Source organism: Motacilla alba, chromosome 4A (assembly GCF_015832195.1).
Source record: "Motacilla alba alba isolate MOTALB_02 chromosome 4A, Motacilla_alba_V1.0_pri, whole genome shotgun sequence".
Classification (NCBI taxonomy): Eukaryota; Metazoa; Chordata; class Aves; order Passeriformes; family Motacillidae; genus Motacilla; species Motacilla alba.
This window is the reverse complement of record NC_052045.1, coordinates 14,242,726-14,270,362: the sequence shown is the minus strand read 5'-3', so window position 1 is coordinate 14,270,362 and position 27,637 is coordinate 14,242,726. Positions and strand designations below refer to the sequence as shown.

At 60.6% G+C, this 27,637-nt stretch overlaps 1 protein-coding gene across 2 annotated transcripts; it reads left to right on the top strand.

Annotated features, from left to right (window-relative positions):
- The first annotated feature begins 10,348 nt into the window (after window positions 1-10,348).
- Window positions 10,349-26,930, top strand: TSC22D3 (TSC22 domain family member 3). Of its 2 annotated transcripts, none has more exons than XM_038122794.1 (3): window positions 10,349-10,825; window positions 25,051-25,102; window positions 25,666-26,930. In XM_038122794.1, exons 1-3 carry the CDS (start codon window positions 10,503-10,505, stop codon window positions 25,909-25,911), a joined length of 621 nt encoding a protein of 206 aa, XP_037978722.1. In that variant the 5' UTR covers window positions 10,349-10,502; the 3' UTR covers window positions 25,912-26,930. The 2 variants fall into 2 exon arrangements, with proteins under 2 accessions (XP_037978722.1, XP_037978723.1); XM_038122795.1 differs by lacking the exon at window positions 10,349-10,825 and adding an exon at window positions 24,580-24,771.
- Window positions 26,931-27,637: the final 707 nt, after the last annotated feature.

Here is a 27,637-nt window from a genome sequence, read left to right as displayed (position 1 = left end):
ATTGCAAGGGCCTAAAACCCCAGCTCTGAAATATGGGAGCAGAGACCTGGGAACAAGGCCCTTCCTGTGGGTAACAGCAGTGCTGAGTCCAGCCACAGCCCCGGGACAGCCACAGCCCTAGTACCAGTCTGGGACTGGGAATTCCATCCTCTCATGGAGACAACCATCCACCTGTGAGCCACCCCCCTTCCGTGCTGTCCCTGGAGTGCCCACACTCCCAAGCAGCCTTCCAAGGGGAGGACAATGCCAATGGACATACAGCCCAGCTCAGCTGAGGTTTGTCCTTGATGTGGTGTCAGGTTGTGATCTGAGGTCCCTCATTGTTTAAATTGAGGCCTTGCAAGATGTCTAGCACAAGGCTGCAGCAGACAAGCAGGGCTATTTGTCCCCCAGGGAGCAAACGGGGAGCAGGCAGGATGTCCTTCCAGGGAGAGGGACTGGGACCAGGGCTGTCTTTCCCTGCTCGTGCTGACCACCACCAGCTTACACATCCCCCAAAGCAGTGCTCAAGGAAAGAAGTTCTTTGGGGTAAGGAAGGTCATTTGTGCCCCCCACCTTGGGAGGCACTACCTTGGCCAGCACCCTGGTGCTCTCAGGCCAGCCTGGCAGCACAGCAGCAGGGAGGCTGTGACACAGCATGCCAAATGGAAAGGGCTCAGCATCAGGTTTAGCACGTGCTGCTGAAACCAAAACCACCCCTCCAAGGCCTCCCCCGACCTCAGCTTCTAAGGGGCTCCCCTCTGTCTCCTGGGGTTTGGCTCCTCAGATGAAACCCCCCACTGGTGATGAGCTGGGGGCTGAGGAGAGAGGCTCCTTTGAAGTCATCCTGGGGAATCCATCAGGGCACAACCAACCTAAGGCTTTCCTGTGTTGCAGAAACTAGATGCTTAAGATCCCACTTTTAACATTTTTCCCACGAGACCACTGGTGCTTGAGCCATGCTGTTTCTTGACATTCTGGTTTTTGAAGAGGAGCTTGAATTTGAATAATGAGGCTTTGACAGGAAAGCATCCTGCCTTGTCTTCTCTCTTTGCGCTGAGACTATTCCTGTCCCTGAGGAAACCCAGCCTGGATGTTGGAGGATGAGAGAGGCTGTGCTCAGGAACACAAGTCCAATCACTTAGGGTGCAGGTGCTCCCCTCAACGTGCACCCACCTACACCACAGAGGGATCCCAGCAGCTCTTACTCATAAAGGCCACACAAATAAGACAGGCCCAAAGGGCATTGTTACATGTCCATGTCTCACCATTATGTAATGACTAACTTACCTTAATTACATTAAACTTATAACAAACTTTTACCTCATTCCAAAGTTATTTATGCTGTTTATTCTTTTGCTCTGCCCCAGCCTTCTGATGAGCAATTCCCAGCTGGTTGAACAGTAGCCCGTAACAGCACAGCCTGCGCTACCTGGTTTACTTTGCCCTGGGATTTGTAATCCCCGTGCTGCTAACAATGTGCCAATCCCATCAGGGCCCCAGTTACCTCATCAGCACTTTGGGGGTGTTTGTGAATCCCACACAGCTGCAGCCAGGTTGGACTCAGCCAGGTTGGACTCTCCCACTCATCACCTTCCTGCAGCCGCTCATGTACCTGCTTCCCATGCCAGCTGTTAGAAGTGAGGCTCTCCCTAAGCCACTCAGACTCACATTCCGTTCATGAGCCCATTAATTCCTGTCTGAGGCTTAGGGGCATTGCCTGAGAAAGAGAACTACAGCAGCTCCCAGAGTCCAAGCAGAACCAAAGGTCCAGTGGCTCACAGAGTTCCTCCCTCACTGGTTTCCTCCCCACCATCTCCCAGGGACTGGCTTCCTGTTTTCAAAAGCATGGGAACAAGGGACTCTGCTGCCAGCAGGACCAACCTTGCCATGCTGGCCTGGATCCTTCTTGTCATTGCTCTCCTCAGCTACAGCTGCCCTGAGGGCTTTTCCCAACCCTTCTCAGTTGTGAGAGCACCTCATCACCCCAGAACCGTCTCTGGGACATTTCAATGGATGCAAAGAGCCTTCATTCTCTCATCCAAAGAGCCCTCTGCAGCTGAGCCAGCAGCATCCTTCATTTGCTGGAAGCATTTCCAGAGGAGCTCCATGTTCTCCTGGGTTCCTGCAGCCAACAGCCTGAGACCTGATTTTCTCTGCCAAGTCCAGAAGTGCCAGAGAGGTGTGAAACGCCTGGATCAGACTGGGGTGTCATGCTCATGCCTGTGCAAAGGCATCCTCCTGTGCAAAGGCCATCTGTAGAATCAGGAGCCGTTTGCTACAGAATCTGCTGGAAGACTTTAATTCCTTAGGGCTGTTCTCTCCCCCGGTGTTTGCACAAGCGGCCACCAGAGGGATGGCAGCCAGAGTGCTTTCATTACGTCTGCAATAATTAGGATCAAAGGCTCAAGAGGCTTTGTGGGCCAAATAGCACCAGGGCAGTGCTGGGCTAATTGTTGGACTCGGTGACCTCAGATGTCTTTGCCAACAAAAATTATGATTCTACTATTCCATCCCTTACACCGCGGTACCTTGTGCCCCTCGCCTTCGGGCAGGTGGGTGCTGTGCCCCTGGCCCTGGGGGAGTGTCCAGCACCGCCGGGCTGTGCAGCAGGACCTGTCCCATGCCATCTGATCCTGCCCCCGGGCTGCCCCTTGCCTCCGCTCCCGGCTCTGCCAGTTCATCGCTGCCCGACAGCCATCCTTCACCGGGCTCCATACAGGACACCCTGGCACCAGGACACTCCTGGTCGCCCGGTGGGCCTGTCCGTCCCCTCTCTGGTCCCCGCACGCTCCCCGAGGCTGCCGCCGGCCCTGGTGGCAGCGCTGGGGACTTGCTGCCATCCAGCGGCTGCCGCGGCAGCGACACTCGGCTGCGGCTGGCCCGGCGCGGGGAGCCCACGCGTGTGGCCGCGGCTGTGTGTGCCTCACACGCGTGTCAGTGTCCGCACACAGCCGTGTTTGCTGCCGCCGTGCGTGTGCCGCGAGGGGGGACAGGGACCTTCCCTGCACCTGCCACACCGGCTGGCTGCTGGAGGTCCCAGCTCATCCCACCACCTGCAGCTGGGGACAAGGGAGGTGCAGAGGCACGTGCAGATCCCCCTCTCCCAGAAGGATCTGGGTGGGGGACACTGGAGCACAGCTGGTTCCACAACAACTCTGCAGCTGGATGCAGGGCTTGGGATGCACCCTCCAGAAGACAGCTGAGTGTGTGTGTCATGTTCTAGCTCCTGCCACCGACCCATCTTCCAAGGTGTGCATTCTGGTGTCATAGCCAAGAAGATGGCAGCCAGTTCCTGGTCCCAGGATGACTGTAGGCATCTCCAAGGTGGGAGACTGCTCCATCACTGATGGGACAGGCAGCCCCACTCATCCCCTCCTCAAAAGCAGCACAGGAACATCATCAGTTAGCACAGCTCCTTCTCTATGTAACCTTGAAGGACTGTCCACCCTTGCTGCTGCTGGGAGCCCGCGACTGCCCCGGGGCAGCCAGGCCTCATTCTGCCACAGCACTGCCCCGTGCCAGCCAGCTCAGCATGCCAGGGTCTGGGGGTGACAGGTTTACTTTTCCCTGGCCAGGCTGTGAGTGGGACTGTCCCCACAGACCCCTGTCACCTCGACACAGGCAGGCAGGCAGCTGGAGCCACAGGTCTGTGTTTGATTCCTGCATCCAGAACAGGCTTACTTCATCTCTACAGCTTGGCCAGCCTCCACCTTCATCCTTGACCATGGAAAACTTGGCAAGGGCAAGACTTTGTCCACTCACTTGGGCATCCACTGGATAAGCATTGAGCACAATTAAATTGTTAAATTGCCATAAAGCAACTTTATTCATATTAATAAAGCCCACATTTCTGCAGTCACTCGAGTGAGTGTTTCAGGCAGGATTCACTGTGTGGCAGATCCTGGTACTGCTACAGCTGGGCAGCCCATCACCAGTGTTAATTAAATGCAGAATTGGAAATTGTAACCATGGCTTTTCTGCTTCTGCTTCGTGATAAGTTATAATCTCTCCAGTAAATTAACACTTATAATGTCTCCCATAAATGAACAAGTGTAGGGAAGAAATGATCCCAAAACTGCAGGGGCTTTCCAGAAAAATGAATTGCTTTGCAGGGATGATTATTTTTTAATATCCCAAATTAGGTGTTTTTGCAAGCCCAGCTGCTGTGTCACACCTCCTCCGGCAGCAACTTTTGACACTGAGGCTCTTCCACCTTCAGAGGAGAAACTGCAGGATGGAGGCACTCATCCACCCCAGGAGAGGGGTGAGGGGGATTCTTTTACACTGAGCCTTGAGCAAACACCAATCCCTGCCTGGTGCCAGCATGCTGTGAGCACAGGGCAGATGGGGGCTGAAGGAGAAGCTCCTGTATCTTCACGGGTTGCCACAGGTGAGGGCCAAATCAGGCACTGCTCCTTGAGATGCTGCCACAGATCTCCAGGGCAAGAAGGTCTCCAGCAGGCTGCCTACCTGCTGTGTGCCCACCTGTGTGGACAGGTATAGGAGGTTGGGCAAAAGAAATGGGCTGAGGGAAGGGTCTGAGCAGGGTGGCATCCCCAGAATCCCTCCAGACAAGGCTCAGAATCTGAGGGTCTGCTTGGTACCCAGCCAGCAGGAGCCAGGACAGTCCAGTGTGCTCCTGGGTCACTCCAAACAAACAAACCTGCAGCCCACTGTGCTCCCATCATGTGACCACTCTGTCCCCAGCAATGAGCCTGGAGGGGGATGCATCTGTTGCATCTCCAGCAACACACCAGGCAGCCCTGCCAGAGGAGTGGGACATCAGCACCAGGTCTGTGGTGGCACCAGGTTTACCTGCAGGACTAGCAGCTGCCAGGCAACAGCACCTGAGGCTAAACCCACTGCTGCTGCTCTGAGCTGGCAGGGAGGGTGTGTTGGCAAGCCCTGAGGGAGCACTCACACACCCTGCTCCCCCTTCCCCAAAAGGGCTGGAAAGAGGGACTCGCAGCCAAAAGCACTTCTTAATTCAAACTGTTCAAAACTGGAGTTTATCGCTGTGGGGAGGCAGCTTACAAGTCCCAGGGGGAAGATGTGATGTCTTGAATAGTTGTACGTTCTTTCAAATGCCACCAAAAATAAGATATTCCTGGTGCTTGCCATGCCTGCCAACACCAGCTGGAGCACAGAGAAGCCCCACAGAGGTGAGGATGAGGAAGGGAAGCATGCACACACACATACACACACACACTCGTGCCTGGGAAGCTGCGTGCTCTTGAGTCCACTGCAGGAAGGAGGGATGGCTCCCACCACCTCTTGGATCCTCTGCAACAACTCAGCTGCCCCATCTGCACCTGACCTGGGATGATCCTGGCAGGGTCCAGCATCCCACGTTCCCACATCCTGCCATCCCACCTCCTCCCCAGGCTTCTGCCGTGCCCTCTCCTGCAAAGCAATTCCGCCGTGTCCTCTGCTCCAGTGGTGCAAGAGCCAACAGCTCTGGGATCCGCTGGTTCATTTCCAAGCGGGAACAGGGTTATTCCTAACACCAGCAAGGGGAGCAATCTCCCTGGATACCTGGGAACACGTGGAGAATCACAGGCTAGGAATGAAGGCAGCAAAGTGGGTAAGTGCAAAGCTCCAGGCATAGGAGACGGAGGCATTACCTGTGGGTGGCACGGCAGGTGGCTCCTCACCCACAGCCACTGTCAGAGCAGTGGGCACCCAGGAAGGGTTTTTCACTGCGGTATGACATGTCTAATTGCAGCCATAGACTTTATCTCCTTGGCATAGCAATTCTTCCCCACCAGAGGGAAGCACAGGCTATTTTACAAAAAAAAAAAAAAAAAAAAAATTAAAAAATCTGAAAATACCCAAACGACCAGAGTGGCTCCATCCCTACTGAACCTCTACCCCAAACCTCCTTTGCAGGGAGTGCCCCCAGTCTCAAACCATGGGCAGAGATTGCTCAGCTCCAAACCCCAATTTCTAAACAGGTGAAGTGGCGCAGAGCTGAGCCCCGCCTGCCCGCCCCATGCTCTGCCAGACTGGCCAGCAGCACCCACACTCCTGGCTGCCATAACGATTTCAATACTCCCCCAGTGCATCCCTGCAGCTCCTATGACCCTTTGCTGTGCTCCTCACAGAGCCTGAAGATGGTTTCTCGATGCCAATTAGTGCTTGCCATGCAGATGAACAGGAAGTTTTCCCTCTTTGTTGCCAGACAACCCCAGGCTTTCATCAGTGCCGTGGAAATGCCAGCTTGGTTTTAATCTCTCCTCAATGAGCTGAAAAGCCTTGCGTTGGAATAGCTCACTACCCTCTGTCTCAGTAGGAAATGCCCCCTGACAATTACCATTGTGCCCAGGGCCACTCCCGGGGCTGTGTGAGTCCCCATGCCAAAAAGGAGAGCAAGGAGCCCCACATGCCACAGGTCGCCTTGGCCCAGGCTGTCAGGACATCCTATATGATTTACTGGAGTGTCACACGGAGAGAAAACATCCCAGCCCGGTTCTGCATGACTCACCCTCCCTGCCTGGGAAGAAGGCTCTGCACTATGTCTGCCCTCGGTAGGAGCACGGTGTCCCTGCAGAATCCTCTCTTCAGAGCCTGGGCACAGGGGCAAATGCAGCCCATATGGGTCCCAGAGGACCCATGTGAAGCTCTGCATTCCTGGGGAATAGTCCAGGTGGGACCCCCCCAATAACAGAGTGGCAACAGCTGGAGGCATGCACAGCCCTCTCCTCTGTCGCCTGCAGATCTCTGACTCCACCACACGTGAAGCTCGGGGAGCTGCGTTGGTCCTTGTGGCCCCATGCACAGGGGAAAGAGCTGCTCTGCTGCTCAGGGGAGCTGCCCCACACGCTGCTCTGCACCACCTCTGGGGTGGCTCATCTCCCTTAATGGAGATTCCAGGTGACTGAGCCTGCTGGGTCCCCATCCCTCTGCAGGCAGGAAGGCAGAGCTACTGTCACCAGCCCTGAGGGCTGTCCGGATCTCTCAGGGGTGCTGCAGAGCTGGGGACAGGGTGTCTGTGGAACACTGGGAAAAGCAGGACAAAAGAAAGGCAGGCAGCTCCCCATGCCCCTGTGCTGGGCGCTGGGCAGCAATACCTCCATGTCCCACCACAGCATCCTGGCTCCTGTTGAGCTCAGGGGGGGCGGGGAGACAGGACCCCTCCTCACAGCCACACGTGGCCCCCAAGACTGCCCACCCATCTCCCCCCATGGCTGGTGGCTTACGTCAGGCAGCAGATGGATCCTGTGCCCAGCAGGCTGGCATGGGGGTGGCACTGGCGCTGCCTGCAAATACCACGGCTGCTGACGGCGCTGGTTATTCTTAGCACCCGTGGAGGCGCGGGGGGGGTCGCCTGGCAGGGGGCCTGGCTCTGGTGGGCTCCCCTGGAGCAGATGGCCCAGCGGCATGAGCCAGCTCTCGCCACCACACCAGCGGGGAGGAACAGGGAAGGCAGGACAGGCAGATTGCACCCAGAGCCCTGCCTGGCTCTGACCCAGCTGCAGCAGGGTCTTTGAGGAGAGGAGAGGAGATGATCTGGATACCGCCCGAGAACAGGACAGGGTGCTGCATCTTCTCTCCCAGGCTCCACAGCGAGGGCCTTCCCAAAGTGAGCACTGGGGAGAGGGCTGTGGCTGGGGGACCTGGACAGGCACCAGACAGACAGATGGCACATGGCTGGACACATGGCTGGCACAGGGCTGGCTGAACCCAGGCCCTCACAGCCCCACACATTCCCCCTGTTCTCTCCTTCCCAATCCACTACCCCCTCTCGTCCAGGGGGCAGCAGGAGAAGTCGAGGCAGGACTGGAGTCTTTGCCCTGAGCTGGGAGCAGAACACCCTGCATTTCAGCCAGGGGTAGGGAATCCCTTTCAGAGCCAAGGGATTAACATGGAGCCCCTTTGAGTGCAATAGGCTTCTGGGCCAAAGCTGTCCCTGCCCTGCCCCAGAGCCAGCTGAGTCCTCACTCCCTCCAGCATGCTACCCTGTGCCAGTTGTGGCTTAGGGCTGCAATGACATGTCTGAGTGTGGAGCACCATGGGTGCCCTTGAGGGAAGCAGGAGTGCAGAAACTAGCACTGTCCCAGTCCCATGAACAGCAGGACCCAAAAAGGCCAGAGCTAAACATAGGAAACCTACTTTCCAGCTGCTGCCACCAGCTGATCACCTTGAACCGGGATGTGGCTCCCGGATCTGGGGCTTCAGAGAGCTCATCGTGGCTCGCACGTGAGAAGGTGGTAGCCCACGATGTGTGCCGGTTGCTGATGAGGAGCAGGGAGCTGATGGCTGGGTAGCAGCCCCAAGCCCTGTGTAGCAGCTGTGGTGCAGCTGGAGGGGACGTGGGCGAGAAGGCACAGCCAGAGGGCACAAGGAGCCTGGAGGAGTCAACGACCTGCACCCGGAGCCACCTCCAGCACCGTCGGGGCCGGGCAGGATGCCCCGGGCCCGGGGCAGAGCCACTGGGGGAGCTGGGGCCGAGGAAGGGGTGCCAGCCCTGAGCTCGTCTTTCCCCCCGTGCCCACGGGATGGCAGCAGCCTCCCGCGGGCCCGCGGCACCCGCCCACGGAGCGCGGCGTGGGGCTCAGCGCCGCCCGCTGCAGCCGGAGCGCAGCTCGCGGGGGCCGTTCCGAAGCCGAAAGGACAGAAGAAATCTCAGCGCCCTCCTGTTTCCGTGGGTCCTCGCAACAATGGGGTCACCGGGGATCCCCCTCACTAGCCCCTGCCGCAGGGCAGATGGGTAAGACTCAATTCCCTTCCTTCCCTCATCGTCCACAAGAAGGGCTGAGGAAGCACCTCAAAAACAGCCCTCAGCGTCCACCAGAGCATAGGAGAGGACACTCCTGGAGCAGCTTGTGGGTCGTCCGTCCTTCAGGAATTCACCTGTTTTCAGCATCATCCCTGGGCTGACATTTTCCCCCGGCCACACTTGGACCCCAGGCTGGTGCCACCTCCACCGGGAGCCAGATCCCGCCAGTCCCCAGGTCCGATGGGGCCTGGCACGGGAAACCCTGCCCGGGTTCACCGTGGCCGCTCTCCCAGCTGTGGTGGATCTGGGAGTCTCGTGACTCCCCAGGTTACTAATGGCCTGGACACTGCTTCATCCTCAGGGCATGCATCTTCCTTCCTCGTGCTAAGCAGAGAACAGGAATGTTTGTTGGATGCTCCCGCCACTTCGCCACTTCTTCAGTGGCAGCAGCTACCCCGTTAACAATGGCCCTGCGCTGCCACCGGGACCTCTGCTGCTCAAGTGCTCTAGAGGCTTTGCCCGGCCAGATTTTGACCTGGTTTACCTCTTATTAATCCTGTGCCCTTCAGACATGCTGCAATCTTCCGATCGCTGCTTCCTGGAGCTCCTTCCACCAGCCCTCTTGCAACCCTGCTGTACAGACCCACCTGCCGTCCCTTCATCCTGCCTGCTCATGGCGGGCTTCCCCAGCTCCTCCCCTCGGCAGCTCTGCTTCCTTGGACCCTCGCCCAGCCCTTCCCCACCGGCTCCCAGTTGCTCATCTCTCTGAAGGGTGAGGGCCGGTCCCCCGGGCCGGTCCCCGGGGCTCACTGACCACCAGCCCAGCCTCACAGCCTCCCTCTCACCCCATCTCTGCATGTGCTTCGTAGCCAGCACCTTGTCACCTTCCCGAATCTCACTCCGAGGGTCCTGGGCTGGTGGTCCCCACCTCCCTGAGGTGTTGTCCCATGCCCCAGCCCCACCAGGACAGCACCATGGGCCCCAACCACTCTTCACTAGCCGCCCAGTGCGGTTCAGAGATGGCAGCAATGTTCACCTTGAGATGCAACAGTGCCAGGAAGCCACTTCTCCTCCTCCTAGAAATCCATTTTTCCCTCGCATATCCCCGACCCCCAGGGATCTGCCGAGACTCTCAATGTGCCCAACATCCAAAGCCCCCCGGCTTCGAGCGTTCCACCCACCCCGGCTTGGCTTCGGGCGAGGCAGCTCCCAGACGTTCCCAGCAGTGAAGCCAGGTCCTTCCTGGCTTTTCCTCCCATCCTGGGACCTTACATCCCCTTTTTCCTATTTCCTGCCCCGTCTCCGGAGCCACGCGGGCTGCCCGCGCCGATGCTTCAGGGAGTGATGCCGCGGGCAGCGCCAGCCTCCTCAGCGCCCACGCCACCCCCGGAAAGCGCGGAGCGGGGCGAGGGTCCCCACCGGCAAAGGGGCATCGTGGCCCTTCGTCACCCCGCTTCACCTCACGTTACAGTTCGCCAGCTTCTCCCCCGAGCGTGGGGTGGGCGCGCAGCCGGGGAGCGGCGGGGCCGGGGCGGAGCGGCGGGGCCGGGGCGGAGCGGAGCAGAGGCAGGATGCGCGGGGCCGGGCCGGGGCGGAACCGGGGCGGGCGGAACGGGGCCGGGGCGGAGCGGGGGCGGGCCCGAGCGGGCCGGGGCGGGGCCGGGGCGGGCGGAACGGGGCCGGGGCGGGCGGGGGCCGCTCGCGGCGCTCCACACCGGGCACGTCCTGCAGCCGCTCGCCCTCCGCGGCCCCGGGAGCGGCCCCGGCGCCGCCGCCGTGGCCAGGCACGGGGCCCCCCGGGATGTCCTCGTCGCCCGCGGAGGAGTGCCGGTCGCCCGTGGGGCTGGACTGCTGCAGCTGCTGCCTGGATCTGGCCAACCGGAGCGGGCTGGAGGAGGGGGCCGGGGGAGAGAACAACAACCCGGGCAGCCCCACCGTGAGCAGCTTCCGGCAGCTGCGGGAGCAGCTGGTCCAACAGAACCTCAACACCGACAAGCTGAGCTCCATCATGCGCCAGGACTCGTTGGAACCCGTCGTGCGGGACCCCTGCTACCTCTTCAACCAGGGTATCTGCAACAGGAATATCGACCAGACCCTGCTCTCCATCCTCCTCCTCTTCCACAGGTGGGTGTCACCGCCAGGAGCCTGTGAGCTGCCGGGGGCCGGGCGCCCCGGGGCAGCGGGCTCGGAGCTGGCAGCGTGTGGGGCTGGCAAGAGAAGGGGACTTGTGTGACCCCGGGGCTGGGGGGTGTCAGCGGCGGTGGAATCTGGGTGGGGAGGGGCCGCGTCTGGCACGGAGTCCGTACGTGGTGCCAGCCCATCCCTGGGCGCGGGTCCGGGTGGCTTTGCTCCGCCGTGCTCGCCGTGCCTGCCCTGTGGTGCCCTGTGTCTGCCGGGCAGTGACAACAGCCCCCAGCTGTGTGTCTTGGCCGCTGGACTCTGCGCTCATCTCCCTGGCTACCTCTGTCCACACAGACAGTGCCCGCAGGGGCATGGATAGTGTCCAGCGACAGACAGGCATCGGCCCCATCCTGCGTGGAGAGCGCAGCAGGTTCCTTGGGAAGCAGCTGTGCTGCCTCGAAAGCCATCTTGAGCGTCACTGAGAGCCTGGGTGGGGAGTCTGAGAGTCCCAGTGCCAGCTCCTGTCTCTTTGGCAGCTCCCCTAGCCCTCCCCGGAGTGGACACAGGTTTGGCCCAGAGTGGTGCTTCCCGTCCCTGGAAAGTGGCTCTGCCCTGCCCGAGCTGGTCTCGGGGCTGCTCTGGGCAGGCTCCCTGTGTCCCCACAGCTGAATGTGTTGGGGGCTGCTCCCATCCAATTCCTGGCAGACTGAGGAGGCAGGGCTGTGGGGTCTGCCCTGCTCACTCCTCTAGCAGTGAGAACAGAGGAGGATGAACAGGAGGTCCCAGGGGCACCACTGTGCAGGCTCCCCAGCCCTGCTGAAGTGAACCCCAGAGGGGAGGAGTGGACAGAGCTGTCTCAGGTCCTGCACTGGCGCTGTGTGGGGCTGGCTCTGGTGACACCCTGTGAGGAGCAGCCTGTACGGGGGCTAGCAGCTCTGGGTCTCCCCAGTTCAGCCAGAGAGAGCCAAGCTGCTCCAGTAGTGCCTCAGGTGCCCGAGACTTCCACTGTCTTCAGCAGGTGGGACGCATCCACCACCCTGAGGAGACCTGTGGCCCATCAGTGCGTCAGGTGCAGGTGTCCGCCTGGCTGGCACGGCGGGCAGCGGCTCTGGGGCTCGCTGCCCCGCCACGGGCGGGTGACGCGCACCGGGAGCGGGCGCACGCGTTCAGAGACACCTCTCGCCATCCCCTTCGCGCCGCACGCACCGTGGGCGCGCTGCGGGCTGTGCGCGCCGCGGCAGCGGGTGGGCTCACACGTGGCCGCCCCACGCGTGTGAGCCGCCCCGGCGCACGCCCGCCTCCTCGCCCAGCAGCGTCTGACGCCGAGAGGCTGCTGCCTCGAGCCGGCCTTGCTCTTCCTGCACTTACATAACGCCGAGCTGCCGCTCAGGTGGGAAGGGAGGAGCTGGGACACCTGCCAAGGCGCTGGTGCCTGGCCCGTACGGGGAGCAGCGAACCTACCCGGCTGAGAAGGAACAGGAGCGAGAGGTTCCCCTCCTCCCTGGGAGGCTGCAGCAAGTTGGCCCCGTGGGTGAAGGGGGAAGCGAGACATTGTCCCCAGCGTGGGCTGCCAGGGCTGGGGTCAGAGCCAAGCACCTGGGTGACTTGCTGGGGCAGTCAGTGACAGCGCCTGTGGGCCAGAGGCCACTGATACGGGCACAGCGGGCTGCTTTTGAACTCATCGCTGCTGGAGCACCAGGTGCTCCTGGTGAGGTAGGGAGTGAGCAGAGACGCCAAGGGACAAGGATTTCTCTCTGTCAGTGTGCCTTAGCATTCCTCGCTGCCCGTCTTCCGTGCCCTGTTGTGTGATGTGTCCCAAGAAGCTCCATGCATTGTGTTTGTCACAGGCTGTGCTATGGTGTGGTGCAAGGCTAGGTCCCTCTATCATGCCCAGTGTCCAGGCACCTCGGTCTGGAGGCTGCCTGGGTGATCCCCTGCCACCCCTAGGTGGCACAGCATGGGGGAGCTGGGTGCATGGCCCCAGGCACTGGAGCTAGGTGTGCCCACACCTGTGTTTGCAGTTGTTTTGCTCCAGCCTGAACTTTCTCCTTCTGGGGAATGAGCCAACACATCCAAGAGGAGATAGCATACAGCAGAGGATTGTGGGTGCCAGAGGAACACCCCGATAACATGCCCGATAAGGGCACCCTACTGCTGGCACCAGGGAACCCAAACCATTCAGTGCCCATTGTTTTGGCTGATGTGCTCCTACAGCAGCACAGGAGGAGGGGAAAGTTGTGTGGATACACATCCTCGCATGTGGCTGACATCCAGGACAGCATGGGATGCCCAAGATCCTAAACCCAGAGTTGAGCCTGGCTCTGGGCCTGGCTGGAGACAGCTCAGTCAGGGTCAGATCAGTGCTGGGCTTCTCAAACAACACACATTTCAGCATGTCTAACCTGTCTCTGGGGGTTTCTCTGGCTGGGTGGTCCCTGCAGGCTCTCCATACCCTCTGCTCACAGCAGGGATGCTGTTAGGGATGCACAAGGAAGGCACGCTCTGGACCAATTGCCTCCAGGGCTCATGCTCCTGCAGAAAGCCCTGCTGTTTCAGGAGTACACTGGATCCTGTGCAGAAAAGGCTTCTCCCCACCGTGTCTTCACTCAGGGCATCACAAACTGCTTTCCAGGGAAGTCTCAGCAGTGCTGAGGGACCATGCTCACATGGAAGCACCAGGTACAGGGAGGACAGCTGCCACCACCCTGTCTGGGCACACCTTCTCCCTGCAGGTGCCAGTGAAGTGGGCAGAAAGCTGTCCCTCTGTAATGCCAACGTTATTCCAGACCCAAACACAAGCCCAATTGAGAGCAGGCCCATGACCACATGGCACCTTTTCCTGGGCCAGGTGGCTGAGGGGAGCCAGGGGTGGGAGGAGGAGGTCGGCACTGCAGGGGAAGCAGCCCCCTGGCTGTGTGCTAGCCTGTGATCCAAGCAACACCTGCCTGGCTCTGGGTGGGAAGAGGAGGTACATACCAGCCCGCTTGCCCACATCAGCCAGCTGTGCCAGCATTCCCGCCCAGCTACTCCTGGGCAACACCTGGCAGCCTGGGCAGCCTGTGCCCATCCTCCAGGCTGTGAGGGGACACCTCTGCATGGCCAGATCATCTGTAGGCACTGCCAGACCTGCTGCTCCATCCAACAAGTCGGGCAGTGACCCATCCTTTGGACTGAGCCATGAAAGGAGCCGAGGGCCACTTTCTCCCAGGCCTGGGCAAGCCACGGGAGTCCCAGGGAAGCAGGGAAGCTCGTGTGAGGGGCTGGGGGAAGCATGAATTCGGGCAAAGCAAGGGCAGCACTGCCTTTCCCGCTGTAAGGGCGGGCCAGCAAGCAAGGGCTGCCAGGGCAGCAGTACCAGAGTGGCATTTGTGTCACAGCACCACTTGTTCCTGTCTGTCGGGTGTCACTTTGCGGCAGCAATGCGGGAGGAGAGAAGCCAGGGCATAAAGGGCATCCCGAGGTGGCAGGGCCAGGGCAGGCATTCCAGCTGGTCGAGTGGGCTGAAGCAACAAGGACACATTGATGGGGAGAGGGGCCATGAGTGAGCATGAGAGAGGTGTGGGTGTAGGACTGAGCTGTCCTACTCTCCTTCTGGCCCTGGGACAGCTCTGCCATGGAGGGGGCCAGGAGAGTCTCCCCGCCCTCCAGAACCATGCACCAGGGCTTTCTTTGCTTTGCTCCCACAAGACAGAGCTGCACATGGCCTGACCTGTGGCTGTGGCCTGCAGTGTTGGTTGCAAGCCCTGCACACCACCGAGGTGCTGGGGAGGTGTTGTTTCAGTACTGCTGGGAGGTGCTGACCTTGGCATACCCAAATCCTCCCCCCCTCGGGAAGATGTCAGGCAGGCAGCCGTCTCAGCCTGCTGTGGTCTCCATCATGGGCATCTCAGTACCTTGGGACCCCCAGCCCATGACCCACTGGATCAGGCTCACAGGGGCTCTGCCACAGCATACTGGGCTGGCATGGCTCAGCAGGGCCGGCAGCAGCGTGTGCCACACCATGCACCATGCCTGTCCCTGCCTGCTCCTGGGAGACCCAGCTCCCTCTAGAAGGAATTCTCAGCACTCTCTGGAGCACAGGAGAGCCATGCTCAGCCCCTCCAGTCCCTTGGGAGGGAATCATTTGCCCCTGACCACAAGGCTACGGCCAAGGGGGCTGGCACAGCTGAGCCAGTCTGGTGATGCCAACGTCAGCCTCCCAGCAGCCTGTCATCTCGGTTCTCTGGGGATTCTCCAGCACTACCCATCTGCTAGGGCAGGCATTTGGCTCTGCACAGGCAGAAGTAGGTATCCCAAGGTCAGGCAGGGATGACAGCATGGCCCTATGGGAAAAGGCTGGACAGGATTTTTTCCATCTTTGAACTGTATAGATGAGGAAGGGGTTGGAGCTGAAGGAGGCTACAGGGCTCTGCCCTGATCCCAGCACCATGCCCTCTCTCTCCAGCATCACATTATCCTTTCCTGGTGAGACATGGCCTGATCCTGGAGAGTCTCTGCTGGGACCTGACACCACCTCCTTGGCCACGGCCCAGCACAAAGAGGGTTAAAGCTGACTCTGTACTTTGGGGGAGCAGCATGACCTGCGTGGGACCAAAGGGCTTGGAAAGGCTTGGGATATATGTTGTCAGAGCCTGGCAGCTGTGTGTGTGCCCAGGGGACGTGACCATGTATGGGTCTGTGTGCTTTATGGGGACTGAGAAGGCCGGTGAGGCTCCAGGTGGATCCTACCCTTGGGAAGGACTGAGGCCCTGTTGGTAGAGGGCAGAGAATCACAGAACCTGTCAGAAAAGAAAAGACTTCTGAGGTCATCATCTCCAACTTCACCCCAGGGTGTGTGTTGGGGGAAGAGGGCTGGAGAGGCGAGAGAGGCTACAACCCATCCCGATGCTTTGCAAATGAGCTCTGAGTTATATTTATCCAGGTGCTGAACGTGGCTGGCTTTGGGACAGGAGATCATTCTCTGTCTGTGTGCTGAGTTTTATATATAAATATATTTGAGGGGGCTTTTGCTGCAGAACAACTCTAGTGGCAGAGAAGAAACTCAGGGCCCTTCAGACTCCAGGATCAGGGTGGGATCCGGTCCTTGCCACCCCACCCGCAGTTCCCTGGGGATGGCAGCCCTGTCCAGATTGGCAGAGGGTGGTAGATGCCATGGGGCAGGACAAGACATTTCCATGTCCTTTAGTGAGACCATCACAGTGAAAAGGAGCAGGACTGCTCCGGGTGGTTTGGGGGCAGGGGATGGTCTCAGGTTGTCCCCAAGGGTTGGCACAAGTGAGATGAGAGCTGGCTGCTGAGGTCGGGCACACGGAGAGCCTCGGCAGCACCACAGGTATACATCCTGCCAGGACCCGATTGTCTTTCACATTGTTATTGTTCTGAAATGTCAGTGACGGCAGGGTTTCAGCGAAGGTCCCTGATTTGAAATGCCCGGGATTCCATGCAAAGGCCAGGCAGGGTATTAATAACTGTCTCTGCTGAAGCTGTGCTGCCCTACGTGTCCTTGCCTGACCTCCTGTGGGTGCTGGCTCACACGCCAGCCGAGCACAGCTCCTCTGCCCCCAGCCCCTGCCGGGTCAGGTCTGCTGGGCTTTGCACCCCCAGTGGGGTCCAGCTGTCCCTCAGATTTTGTGGGGCTGCTGGGGCTCTTGCTGGGGCTCCCCTCAAGCGTTGGGCCAGGCAGGAGAGCACCAGGCTCCAGCACCTGTGGAAGGAGCCAGTGAAGGGCTTGAGGGGTTCCATAAACAGGGCTTATTCTGGGCTGGAAGAGCAGATTTGGTAGCGTGGGGTGCGCCGCACAGCTCTCGCTGCTCTCCTGCCTCCGTCCTCATTACATAACGAGCTGCCTCCCAATTAGTGAGCGGGCACTCCTGCACGCCGCAGGGCAGCAGCTGCCAGCGCCTAGCAGGGCTCCGGAGCACCCGCTCCTGCCTGAAAAGGGGCCTGGGATTGTTTTTGGAGGATGCCAGAGGCCCTGCTTTGGGGTTCCTCTCTCAGGCTGAGGATCCCTGCAAGGCTGAAGGAGGGGCCGGGGGAGGCAGGGCCCAGGCTGGCAGCCCCCTGCCCAGCTGCCGTGGGGGAGGCAGGGCCCAGGCTGGCAGCCCCCTGCCCAGCTGCCGTGGGGGAGGCTGGGCCCAGGCTGGCAGCCCCCTGCCCAGCTGCCGTGGGGTGCGAGGGCACGGCGTAGCCCTCGTGCTGCGGGAGTCCCTTCGGTGTGGCAACCGCCTGTGCTCTATCCCCACTCCCCTGAAAGTGGGGCCAGGAAAGAGCACCCAGGATCCTGGGGGTGATCCAGCTGGGGCTGTCCAGGATAACACAGTAAGCTCAGAAACAAGGACAGTTCTGGAGTTCAGAGCCCCAGCTGGCAGGAGCGCCGGGGCAGGGCACAGGTAACCAGGAGGCGATAACACCGAGTTCAGTGACAGCACTCCAGCCCAGCCCGGGGGTGTGAAACACTTTGCTCTGCAGACAGATTTGTGGATTAAAGCTCTGCCAAGGGTTCAGCCTGCAATCCTCCCTGGGGCTGGGCGTCGCTGGTCCACGGGAGCCGGTAGCGTGGTGGGGGTTAGCTGCGCTGCCCCAACAGCCAGGCACGGTGCTCAGAGAAAGCTGCGGGGTTTTCACTGGGCTGTGCCATGCCTGGCACTCTCACCCCAGCATTTGGCAGCCATGGGACCCTTTGGGGGGAGCAGTGAGGTGCAAGGGTGCCCCACAGTCCCTGGCAGGGCACCCACTGGGGTGTCTGCGCTGGGTTGGCAGCAGCAGCGTGGGGCTGTTGTTGACAAACACCAGCAAGATAGGATGCTTGGCCACATGATCCAGGGCTGGTAACAACCCAATGAGCCTTTTTTCCTCTTCCTCTCCTATACCAGCATGCCTGGGGAAGCTGTGATTCTGGGGGCTTCCAACATGGTGAGAAGGGAACTGGGTCCTCTCTGGCTTCCAAGATGGCTGAAACTGGGTCCTCTCTGGCCTCCCCTCCTCACACTGCTGCTCAGAGGCAACTCCTGCTAGGGGCACAGGAGGAAGAAGAGGGTCTGGTGACAAAGTTAAAGAAAAATTGCAGCTCTCAGCAGGCTGGCTTGAGGGTGTGCACTCGCATGCTAGAAAAAAAACAGAACTGGGAGTACAGCCAAGTACCTTTATCAGAGGAAGCAGTCAGCCCCACAGCTGGACACAGGAGCCTACCAGGGCTCCCTCCACCACCCCACACTGCCTCCAGCCTGACAGGTTGGAGGAGTCTCCACACCACAATCTCTGCCCATGCCTGCTGCCCAGTGGGGTGGGTCACCTGTGTCCCCTGCCCATGGCCACAGAGCTCACTCTGCCTCCGTTGGGCATGAAGGGAAGGAGGACACGTTCCCTGCCAGCCTGCCCAAGGGTAGGTTCCCCTCTGGCCTTCCCTCACTGAAACTGTCCCTGGGCTTCCCCAGCATGGCAGGGGCCACCTTCTCTGTGCAGGCCACACATGACTCTGGTGTCTCCTGGCTTGGGACTGGGACCAGGCAAGGCCAGAAGCACCAGCTCTGCATGCAGGGGTTGCATCCTTACCCAGGCACATCCAGGTGTGCCCAGGAGGGGTTACCTGCTGTTCTGGAGCAGCACATGCCCTGAGTTGGGGGATTTATGACCCCTCCATGGCTCTGATGGGCATGACCTGGGTCCCCATGTCACAGGGTTCCTGGTTGCATGGGGCTTCTGCATGTCTCCCACAGCTCCTAGGGGGCACCAGCTGAGCTGGCGGGTATTCCCAGGCCTCAGGGAGCAGCTCAGCCAGGGAATCTCCAGGAGGAGGAAACCAAGATCTGGTATGCTCTGGCAGTGCTAGGCCCACAGCCCTTGGGACTGGCACAAAAGCCCCACGCCAGTGCCACAGGGCAGGCAGTTGCTGTTCAGGATCCTGGGGTTCCGTGGCAGATGTCTCAGCTGCCTGTTTGCCCGTGGGCAGCCCCTAGCACTACCTCTCCTTTCCCAGAACCAGGACAGAGCTGCTGGACAAGACCTGGAGCTCCTCAGCCCTGTCCCACACCCAGCCCTTCCTGCCACAGGCAACCACAGGCCCCAGCCATCACCAGTGTCCCCAGCCACACTTCCCTCCGTTCCTGCAGGGCATGGCTAGGGTGCCGTGGTGCTGGCATTCCCAGTCCCTTGGCTGGTACCACCACAGTTGCAGGATTTTGGGCTGTGACAGGCCGAGTTTTCTTAGCTGTGTTTGCAAGCAGTAGCTTTTCCTCTCCCACTCTGCTCTGACCCTTGGAGCGGGAGATCTGGCTCTGCGGAGCAGCCTGGGCAGCCTTGGCTCTGTGCCTTTCCCAGTTTGCTCTCCAGCGTCTCTGAGGCCAGGCTATAAACATTTCCCACGCCTCAGACCCTCTGAAGGGCCTTCCTCCCATTGAGCTGAGTCCTTGGGAGAGAGCAAGCCAGGAAAACTGCCACGGAGCCATGAGCACAGCCTGGAGAAGGGAGAGCCAAGTCTGGGGAGCCAGGGCTGCTCCTGAAGCCCCAACCACCCCTCCAGCTCCATCGGCCACTACCAGGACAGGAGCATCCTTTGGTGTGTGGCACTGCAGTGCCTGGAGCAGCTCCAACACGCAGGGCTCAGTACAAAAGCACGGCTTGTCCCCGGGGCTGTGCAGAGAGGGCATGCGCCCTGACCCACAGCACTGTGGAGGTGTGGGATGCCAGACAGCAGGAGATAATCCCCTCGTCCTCTTCCCCATCACCCCTTGCTCCAGCCTTGCAGAGCTCTGTGGTGGCTGCAGAACTCCAAGTCCCATTGCTGAGGAGGGGGCTGTCATTTAATGTCACCCGGTAGGGGAGCTGGCATCTTCTGGGCTGAGGCACAGGCTGTGTAAGGGCCGAGGGGCTGCTGGCAGCTTTGGGGTGTCCCGCAGGGCCACTGCTGGGGTGATATCATCATTGGCTGGTGTCACCGCCTCTCCTCACTGCTTGATGACAACCGTGGGTGCTTTTTTTTCCCAGAGAGCACAACAATTAGTGTCACAACTACCCTGAATTGCGGCTGCTGTCGCTGTTACCAAAATAACCACAGGCACGAGCCGGGCCCGGCCCGATGAACCTCCTGTCACTGTGTGCAGATGCAGGAGCTGCCATGCTGCTGCCTCAGGGATGCAGTTCACACCACTGGCCCCTCTTGCCCAGCCTGCTCCAAGCGCCCGTCGCTGGTGCCATGGGGTCACTTTGAGTCCATGGTGACCTGCTCCTTAGGAAGAGCAAGGTGGCGTGTTGCCCAGCCTGCTCTGCTTGGAGGAGCAGGAGCAGGTGATGGGAGAGGAGGTGGCTGCTAGCAGCCTGGCAAGGCCAGGGCTGTGGTGTGCTAGGAAAAGGCCCCCCCACCACTTGGGGTGCAGTTGGAGCCCCATGTAGGACCCTGCTGCTGTGGGGGCATTGGGGCAGCTCAGAGGAACTCCCAGGGAGAGCTGGCACAAAGCAGGATCCAGCAGAGCTGGGAGTTGCTGCTCCCAGTGTGGAGGTGCCAGCAGGGCTGCAGGTGGTACCGGAGGGCTGGGGTGCCCTGCTGCTGTGCAGGGGCACGCGGAGCTGCCCCGTGCCGTGCCGCTGACGCGGGCGTCAGGCAGGGCCGTGCATCGGCTGTTGGTCAGGGCAACGTGTGCAGGGGGTGCCGGCAGCACTCGTGCATCTGCACGCAGAACAGCGGCGCTTGTTTGGCACACAAAGTGTGTGTCACAGCGTCACAGAGGCATTCAGGTCGGAAAAGACCCCCAAGATCATCAGCTTCAGGTACTAAACTAATGTGCTTGCACGTGTGTGCAAGCAGGGTGCACCAGCGTGCACATGCATGTGCAGGGTGTGCCCCTGTGTGCCGAGCACACGCTCCTGTGGGCTGCAAACACACGTGTGCATGCAGGGGACGTGGGCGTGTGGCTGTGCTGCGTGTGCACGCACATGTGCAGGCAGGACTTGCTTGTAGGGGCTGCAAGGTGCGCCGTGCTTGTGTGCGCTCCGCTGCACCCCGCCCCCACGTGAGGTGTGGGGCTGCGAGGGGGGCTGCAGCCCCCTGCCCAGCCTGACCTGCCCTGGCCACCGGCTGCATAGGGACCCCTCATGTACTGCATGCCAGGAAAGAAACTTCTGCTCCTTCAACCCTCCAGAGCATCCCTTGCTGCGGCCTATTGAAGGGCAACAGCATCCTGCCCAGCCCAAGCGAGGAGCCCATGCCCTGAGCAGAGATGCAGGCAGGGCTGATTGGAAAGACCCAGGAGGACTGCAGGGAAATCAGTGACTTACTCCGGTTTATTTTTGCAATAGTCCCAGCTCCATGGGAAAAATATTTGAGGTGGCAGAGTTGAAGCAATCTCCCCCCAAAGCAATTTCCAGCTGCACTCCAGCAGCTGCAGCAATATTTGGGTTTTTTTCTCAGTCCTTGGTGCCTGAGTGCTGCATCAGAAAGATACCAGGCAGGGACCAGGAACCTCAAGCCGTGGGACAAGGACCGCCAGCCGGGCTCTGGTCTGCCGGTTCTGGAGCCCTTGGTCCCTGCCACTAATGATTTAGGGCTTCCTTTGGGAAGGAGGCTGCAGCAGGACTGGGGGGGCATATCGCAGGAGGTGGGGACAAAGGCACAGTTGCCAGGGATGGGGACAGGCTGGGGTCCACCCACCCCATCTCCCTGCTGTCGACACCTCTCTGCAGAAGACGGGAGGTGGCACAACTGTGGGAGAAAATGCTCTCCCCATCTCTCCTGTCTTCTCCCCAGTGAGAGCAGCATGCTTCATGAGCTGCCGTGGCAAACTCAGTCAAAGGACCCCTGGTGTGGGTGGTCTGGACTTGTCCCAGCAGGGGGACAAAGCTGTGTCCCGGGGGCTGCCACCAAGCCCACCACCAGCCACTCTGGGGACAAGCGCACACAGAAGCCTTTCATCTCCCCAGGGAGGGGGGCACCCGCGCAGCTCGGGATGGCACACTGGCCATTGGCCTTGAAAGGGCCAATTGAGTGCAGCTGAGGTCATCTCCCAGCATGTTTACCCTGTGGCTGGAGCCCCTGGATGCAGCCAGCACCCGGGCTTTCTCTGCCATCGCGAGCTGGGGGGACGCAGCCACAGGCAGAGCCAGCATCGCTGCTAGGAGCAGAGGGGCTGGAGCAGGGGCACGGGGTGCCATGGCCTTCCAGCCGCCCTACTCCCCGAGCCTCTTCAGAAGGAGGGACTGGTAAGTCGGGCCTGGTATGGGTGAGGGGAGGAGCACAGGCCTGCCTCGGGGCTTGGGGGACAGACACCTGCCTACTCTCTTCAGTGCCAGCGCCCTGCTCAGCCCCTGTACAGCAGCTTTGCGTGGGCCGCAGTAGTGCTGACACAGGGGGATGTGCATAATTCCCTCCCTCCAGGTCTCAGATGGGCCCACCAGGGAGAAAATGCTTTCTCACATCCCCACATCAAACCTGCATGTCCCAGGGCACCCACATATGCCCTGGTGCAGTTCACAGACAGCACAGCATCCTCACCCTGCTCTGGGATGGGGTTTGTGGAGAGCTGCCTGGATAGGGCTTGCTCCCAGCTGCAGCTGTGCTGCACTGTGCCTCAGTTTCCCTTTCTGATGGAGAAATTTCACTCTGCTCTCCCTCCCTGCTCGAGGAAGGGGCACAGCAGCACACCCACAAGTCAAGGTTCCTTGGCCTCTCCCAACAGCCAAGTGCCAGCCATGTTCAGTACCCCCTGGATCGGGGTGCTCAGTGTCCTTTGCAGCATCCCTGGAGCGCACGTGCCCTGCCAACTCTAACTCTTTCTTGGATACTATGCCGTGTGTGGGGTCTGCCATCCAGCATCAGGCTCGCCATGCCCAGCAGGGGATGAGCCCCCGGGGTCAGGGGCAGCAGGCACCCACTGAGCAAAGGTCCCCCAGATCCAGAGGGCAGAGATGAGTGGACGGCCAAGGGCGGTGGAGGCAGCACCGGGTGGGCAGCGCCACTCCAGCCCCTGGGATGCTGGGGGCGTTTTAGGGGCCCTCCTTCCACTTCGCGGAGGAGGCCCAGTTGCTGTATGGTATCAGTGGCTCTGTGGACGCGGGAAGGCCCCGCGGGGCCCGCAGCGGGAGCGCACGGCAGGGACGGGCCCCGCTCGGCGCGGCCCGGGCCGACCCCCGCCCGGCCGCTGCACTGCCGCCCGTGCCCGCGGGGGGGCGCGCTCCCGCAGCGCGGTTATGCAACGCGGGGCGGGGCCGCCGGGCCGGGGCTCCGCGCCCCGGGGAGCGCCCCGTGCCCCCGGCAGCGCCCCGTGCCCCCGATAGAGCTCCGTGCCCCCGGCAGCGCCCCGTGCCCCCGATAGAGCTCCGTGCCCCCGGCAGCGCCCCGTGCCCCCGATAGAGCTCCGTGCCCCCGGCAGCGCCCCGTGCCCCCGGCAGCGCCCCGCGCCCCCGGCAGCGCTGCGTGCCCCCGCCGCTGCGGCAGCCCCACGGTGGTGCTCTGTAACCCCGGACTGTTCTGCAGCCCAGGGGTGGTGGTGTTTAGTGCTCCCGAGTTTGTTACGGAGCCCGATTTTGTTTGGACCCCAGGTTTGCTCTGCATCCCTTGGTTGTTGTTCTGCACGCAGGGCGTGTTCTGTAATCCGAATTTGTTCTGCACCACAAGGTCATTCTGTTGCACCCTAGATTTCTTGTTCTGCACACCGGGTTGGCTCAGCACTCGGGTTGTTTTGCTGTGTACCCCGAGTTCGTTTTGTACCTCTACTTTGTTCTGTATCCGGGGGCTATTCTGCACTCCGCGGTGTTGTTCTGTACCCCGGGTTTGTTCTGCACTCCGCAGTTGTTGTTCTGCAACTTCAGGGTGTGTTCTGTACCCTGGGTTGGTTCTGCACCCCGGGTTTTCTCTGCGCGCAGGCTTTCATTTCTCCTCCTGCAGTTGTTTTTTTACGCCTGGGTTGTTTTTCTGCTCTCGTTTCTGTTGTTTGTCACTCCTGTTTCCGTTTGTTTTACAACCCCGTTTCTCTTATGCACCCCGGTTTTTTAGCAGCCCCTTTCTGTTTTTCACTCACGTTTCTATTTTGCACCCCGGGTTCTATTTTGAATGCCCATGGCTCCCCCTTCCCTCATGCCTCCCTTTCACAGTCACGGGGCTTCACTGTGCGGGGCCTGCAGGCTGCACCTCCAAATGCAGACCAGGTTCACCCCTTCTCCCAGCCCCAAGCAGGTGCATGTGCCCCCCGACTGAATCCCCATCCTGGGTGCCCGGGAACATGTTGAGGGGCTTGTGGGCTATGGGGGGTTTGTACTAGCGGTGCCGGGGGTCCCAGGATCTGCTTGCAACAGACGAGGGGTGTGGAGTGGGGATGCAGATTGGGGGGGACACAGTGCTGGAGCGCGGGGTCCTTGCGCTGGGACGGCGCCGTGCTGTGGTTTAACTGGAAAGGGCGAGGGGCTGCAGAGAGGTGCAGGACCCGGGGCGAGGGAGCAGTGCTGAGGGGGCAGTGTGCCGCACCGGGGGCAGCACCGGGGGGCAGTGCCGAGGGGGCAGTGTGCCGCACCGGGGGGCAGTAACGGGGGCAGTGTGCCGCACCGGGGGCAGTACCAGGGGCAGTGTGCCGCACCGGGGGGCAGTAACGGGGGCAGTGTGCCGCACCGGGGGCAGTACCAGGGGCAGTGTGCCGCACCGGGGGGCAGTACCGGGGGCAGTGTGCAGTACCGGGGGCAGTACCGGCGCAGCCCCCGGCGCGGCGCTGCGGGCGGCGGGCGGTCCCCGCCGCGTTCGCCCCTCCCGGCAGGGCGGGCGCCGCCGATATAAGCGGGGGCGGCGGGGAAGGCCCGGCAGTGCGCTTCGCTCCGTCTGTGCGAGTGTGTGTCCGTGCGCCCGCAGCTATGAGCACCGGCATGTACCAGTCCCCCATGGAGGTGGCTGTCTACCAGCTGCACAACTTCTCCATCTCCTTCTTCTCCTCCCTGCTCGGGGGGGATGTAGTCTCCGTGAAGCTCGACAACAGGTAGGGGCAGCCCCGGTGCGTCCCCGCCATTCGCCGCAGAGATCGGGGGGAAGGGGCGTCCCAGTGTCCGGGGGTGCTGCTGCCAGCCCCACTGCCGAGGTGGGGGGGCATTGCTACCCCGGGAGCGAAGGACACGCGCGACCGGTGCCTGAATTCAGGAATTCCCCTGGGGAGGAGGACGCCCCGATCCGCTGGTTTGGGGGGAGGCGACGCGGTGCGCGGAGCCCTGTGGAAGGGAGGTTTTCGGTGCTGACCCTCGGCCTCTCCGCTCTCTTCCAGCGCCTCCGGAGCCAGCGTGGTGGCCATTGACAACAAGATCGAGCAGGCGATGGTGAGCTGCCGCTCTGTCCCCTCTCCCCCGCACCTTCCCCGTCACCCCGCGGGTGCTATGCACGGGGGTGATCTCCCCGCTCCCGGGTGGGTGCTCGGCCCAGGGTGGGGGCTCCCTCTGCCCACGGGGGTCCCCGTTCCCCATCCCGCTGCCAGGCAGAGCTGCTCTTTGTCTGCGACCGCCGCGAAGCTCATTGGCTCTAGCCGCTCCGCAGTGCGCCGGCAGCGAGGGTGGACGTGCAGGGGGAATTTCGGGGTCTGGGGTTGCCCGAGCCGGGTTCCCTGGGTGCTCGGGAACCCCAGCCCCCCAAATGCCGGAGTAGGTGAGGGGGCTAGAAGGTGCTTCTGGATGCGGAGAGACCAGAGAGATGGCGGCTGAGGGAGCTATGCTGGATGAGCACCAAGCCCCGGTCAGGGTTCCAAGAGTGGGGCGGGGTGGGGAGGGATGGTCGTTGGGAAAAGCTTCTGCAGCATTTGGCATTTGCCCCAGCACTTGGGAACGGGAGGGATCAACCACCTGGGCATTACTCTCCATTAATTGGTCTCTTCCATGGCCTTTTGCAGGATCTTGTGAAAAATCATCTGATGTATGCTGTGCGGGAGGAAGTGGAGGTCCTGAAAGAGCAAATCAAGGAACTGTTGGAGAAAAACTCCCAGCTGGAGCGTGAGAACAGCCTCCTGAAGACCCTGGCCAGCCCTGAGCAGCTGGAGAAGTTCCAGTCCCGGCTCCCAGCAGAGGTGCTGTGCCCTGAGGAGCAGAGCCCCGGGGTGGCTGCCCCGGCTCAGCACTCCGGGGGCTCTGCGGTGTAAGGTGGCTCTGTCCTCGGGGTGGGCAGAGCCACAGAACTCTTACTACTTAATCTCCTGCAAAATCGTTTCCACCTTCATCTCACACGAAGGACTGCCAGACCCTGGCACTGAGCCGTGCCCCTCGGGCAGCCCTGGCCAGCCTGCAGAGCCAGCGGCCGTCTCCTTCATGAGGATGCTCTTCTGCAAGGAAGACAGGGGCAGCTGACCCCCCCTCCCTATCCAACCGCCCCCCAGGTGCCAGGAGGAGATGTGTGGCACCTGTCCTGGGCTCTGCTGAAGAGCAGAGCTGGGCAGTCTTTGGCACCGTGACGGTCACCTGCGGCTGGAAGGAGCGCACGCCAAGCCCCAGGCCGCAGCTGCATTCTGCAGGGGGGTGTCTCTTCCTGGCAAAGCCTGGCACTGGAGGGAGATGGATGTTTAGTGAGCAAAGCAGATATGTCCCACAAGCCACCCAGGAGCCTGCTGGAACCCGACCCAGACTGAGCAGCACCAGGGGTGGCAGCTGCAGCGTAGACCGTGGCTGAATGCACAGCAGTGTGGGGATTACAAGGAAAAAAAGCTTGTTTTGTTAGTTTGGGCATCTTCTGTAGCTGTATCTATGTATAAACATGCGCACGAGAGGTGCCTCTGAGGCTGTGGGGTGCCCGCTCTGGGTCAGCCATGCCCATCTCAACATCTGGGGCATTCGAAGGCAGAGTGGAATGGTGAGCACCTGTCAGTGGACAGCCAACTATTGCGAGTGGCACCAAGGAGGGGGCAGATTGACTCTTCTCTGGCATCCCACCTGACAGAACGATGCGGCAGCGCTGGGAGGATCTGGACTGACCACTGGGCAGAGCCACAAGGCAGGTTGTGCTCTAACCCACTGGGGTGGAGGAGCCAGCCCGTGTTCCTGGGCTCCCCTCTGTGCCTGGCCTGTTCTCTGGGATGTGACGGGACATTGCTTTTGATGTCAGAAGCGGTGACACTGTTGTGTAAATCTAGATAGAAATGGCAATAAACTCTACTTTTTATATATACCCACGCCTCAAGCTGTGTCTGTGGCTGGCAAGAGGGGGGTGGTGGCAGGGGGGAAGGGACTTGGAATTGCTGGAATGGGACTGGTGAGGATACTGGGCTGATGCTGTTCCCCAGCTGGGAAAACCTGGCAGCTCCCTACCTTTGCAGTGGGGTTTAGTTTCCCCTAGATGGCCCTGGCTGAGCCAAGATGGGTTTTTGGTGATAGGAGCAGGCAGCCCCTTACAGGGGCTGGATGTGTGGTAGGGAAAAGTGTTATGAACCTGCAGGTCTCTGTTCCCTGTATCACACCTGTACAGGGCAGACTTGGGGGCACAAGCATAAAGGAGGCTCTTATCAGGCTGTGTGGAGCTGTATGTACCCGCAGCTCTGCTCTTCCTCTAGTGTTTTTGTTCTCACAGCCATCACTGATATTTTTTATTTAGTTGTTTGTTTTTTTTTAATTTCAGGCCATCTCAAAACATGAGATACAATCTTAAAATATGAAAGTAAGAGGGTGGGTCATCTGGACTGAACAGTGCTGGACAGGGGTAGGGAATGCCCCAGCCCTGTTCTACAGCACAGCCAGCTTTTGATTCAACCCCGTGGGGTACGTGAAGGAGGGCAAGAAAACCTGCAAACCCTCCATCTCTGGGGCTGCTGATGGCTACTACAGGTTAAAGTCTGGAGGTGTTTGTGCAGAGCCCCAGGCTGGCAGGATGTTTGAAGC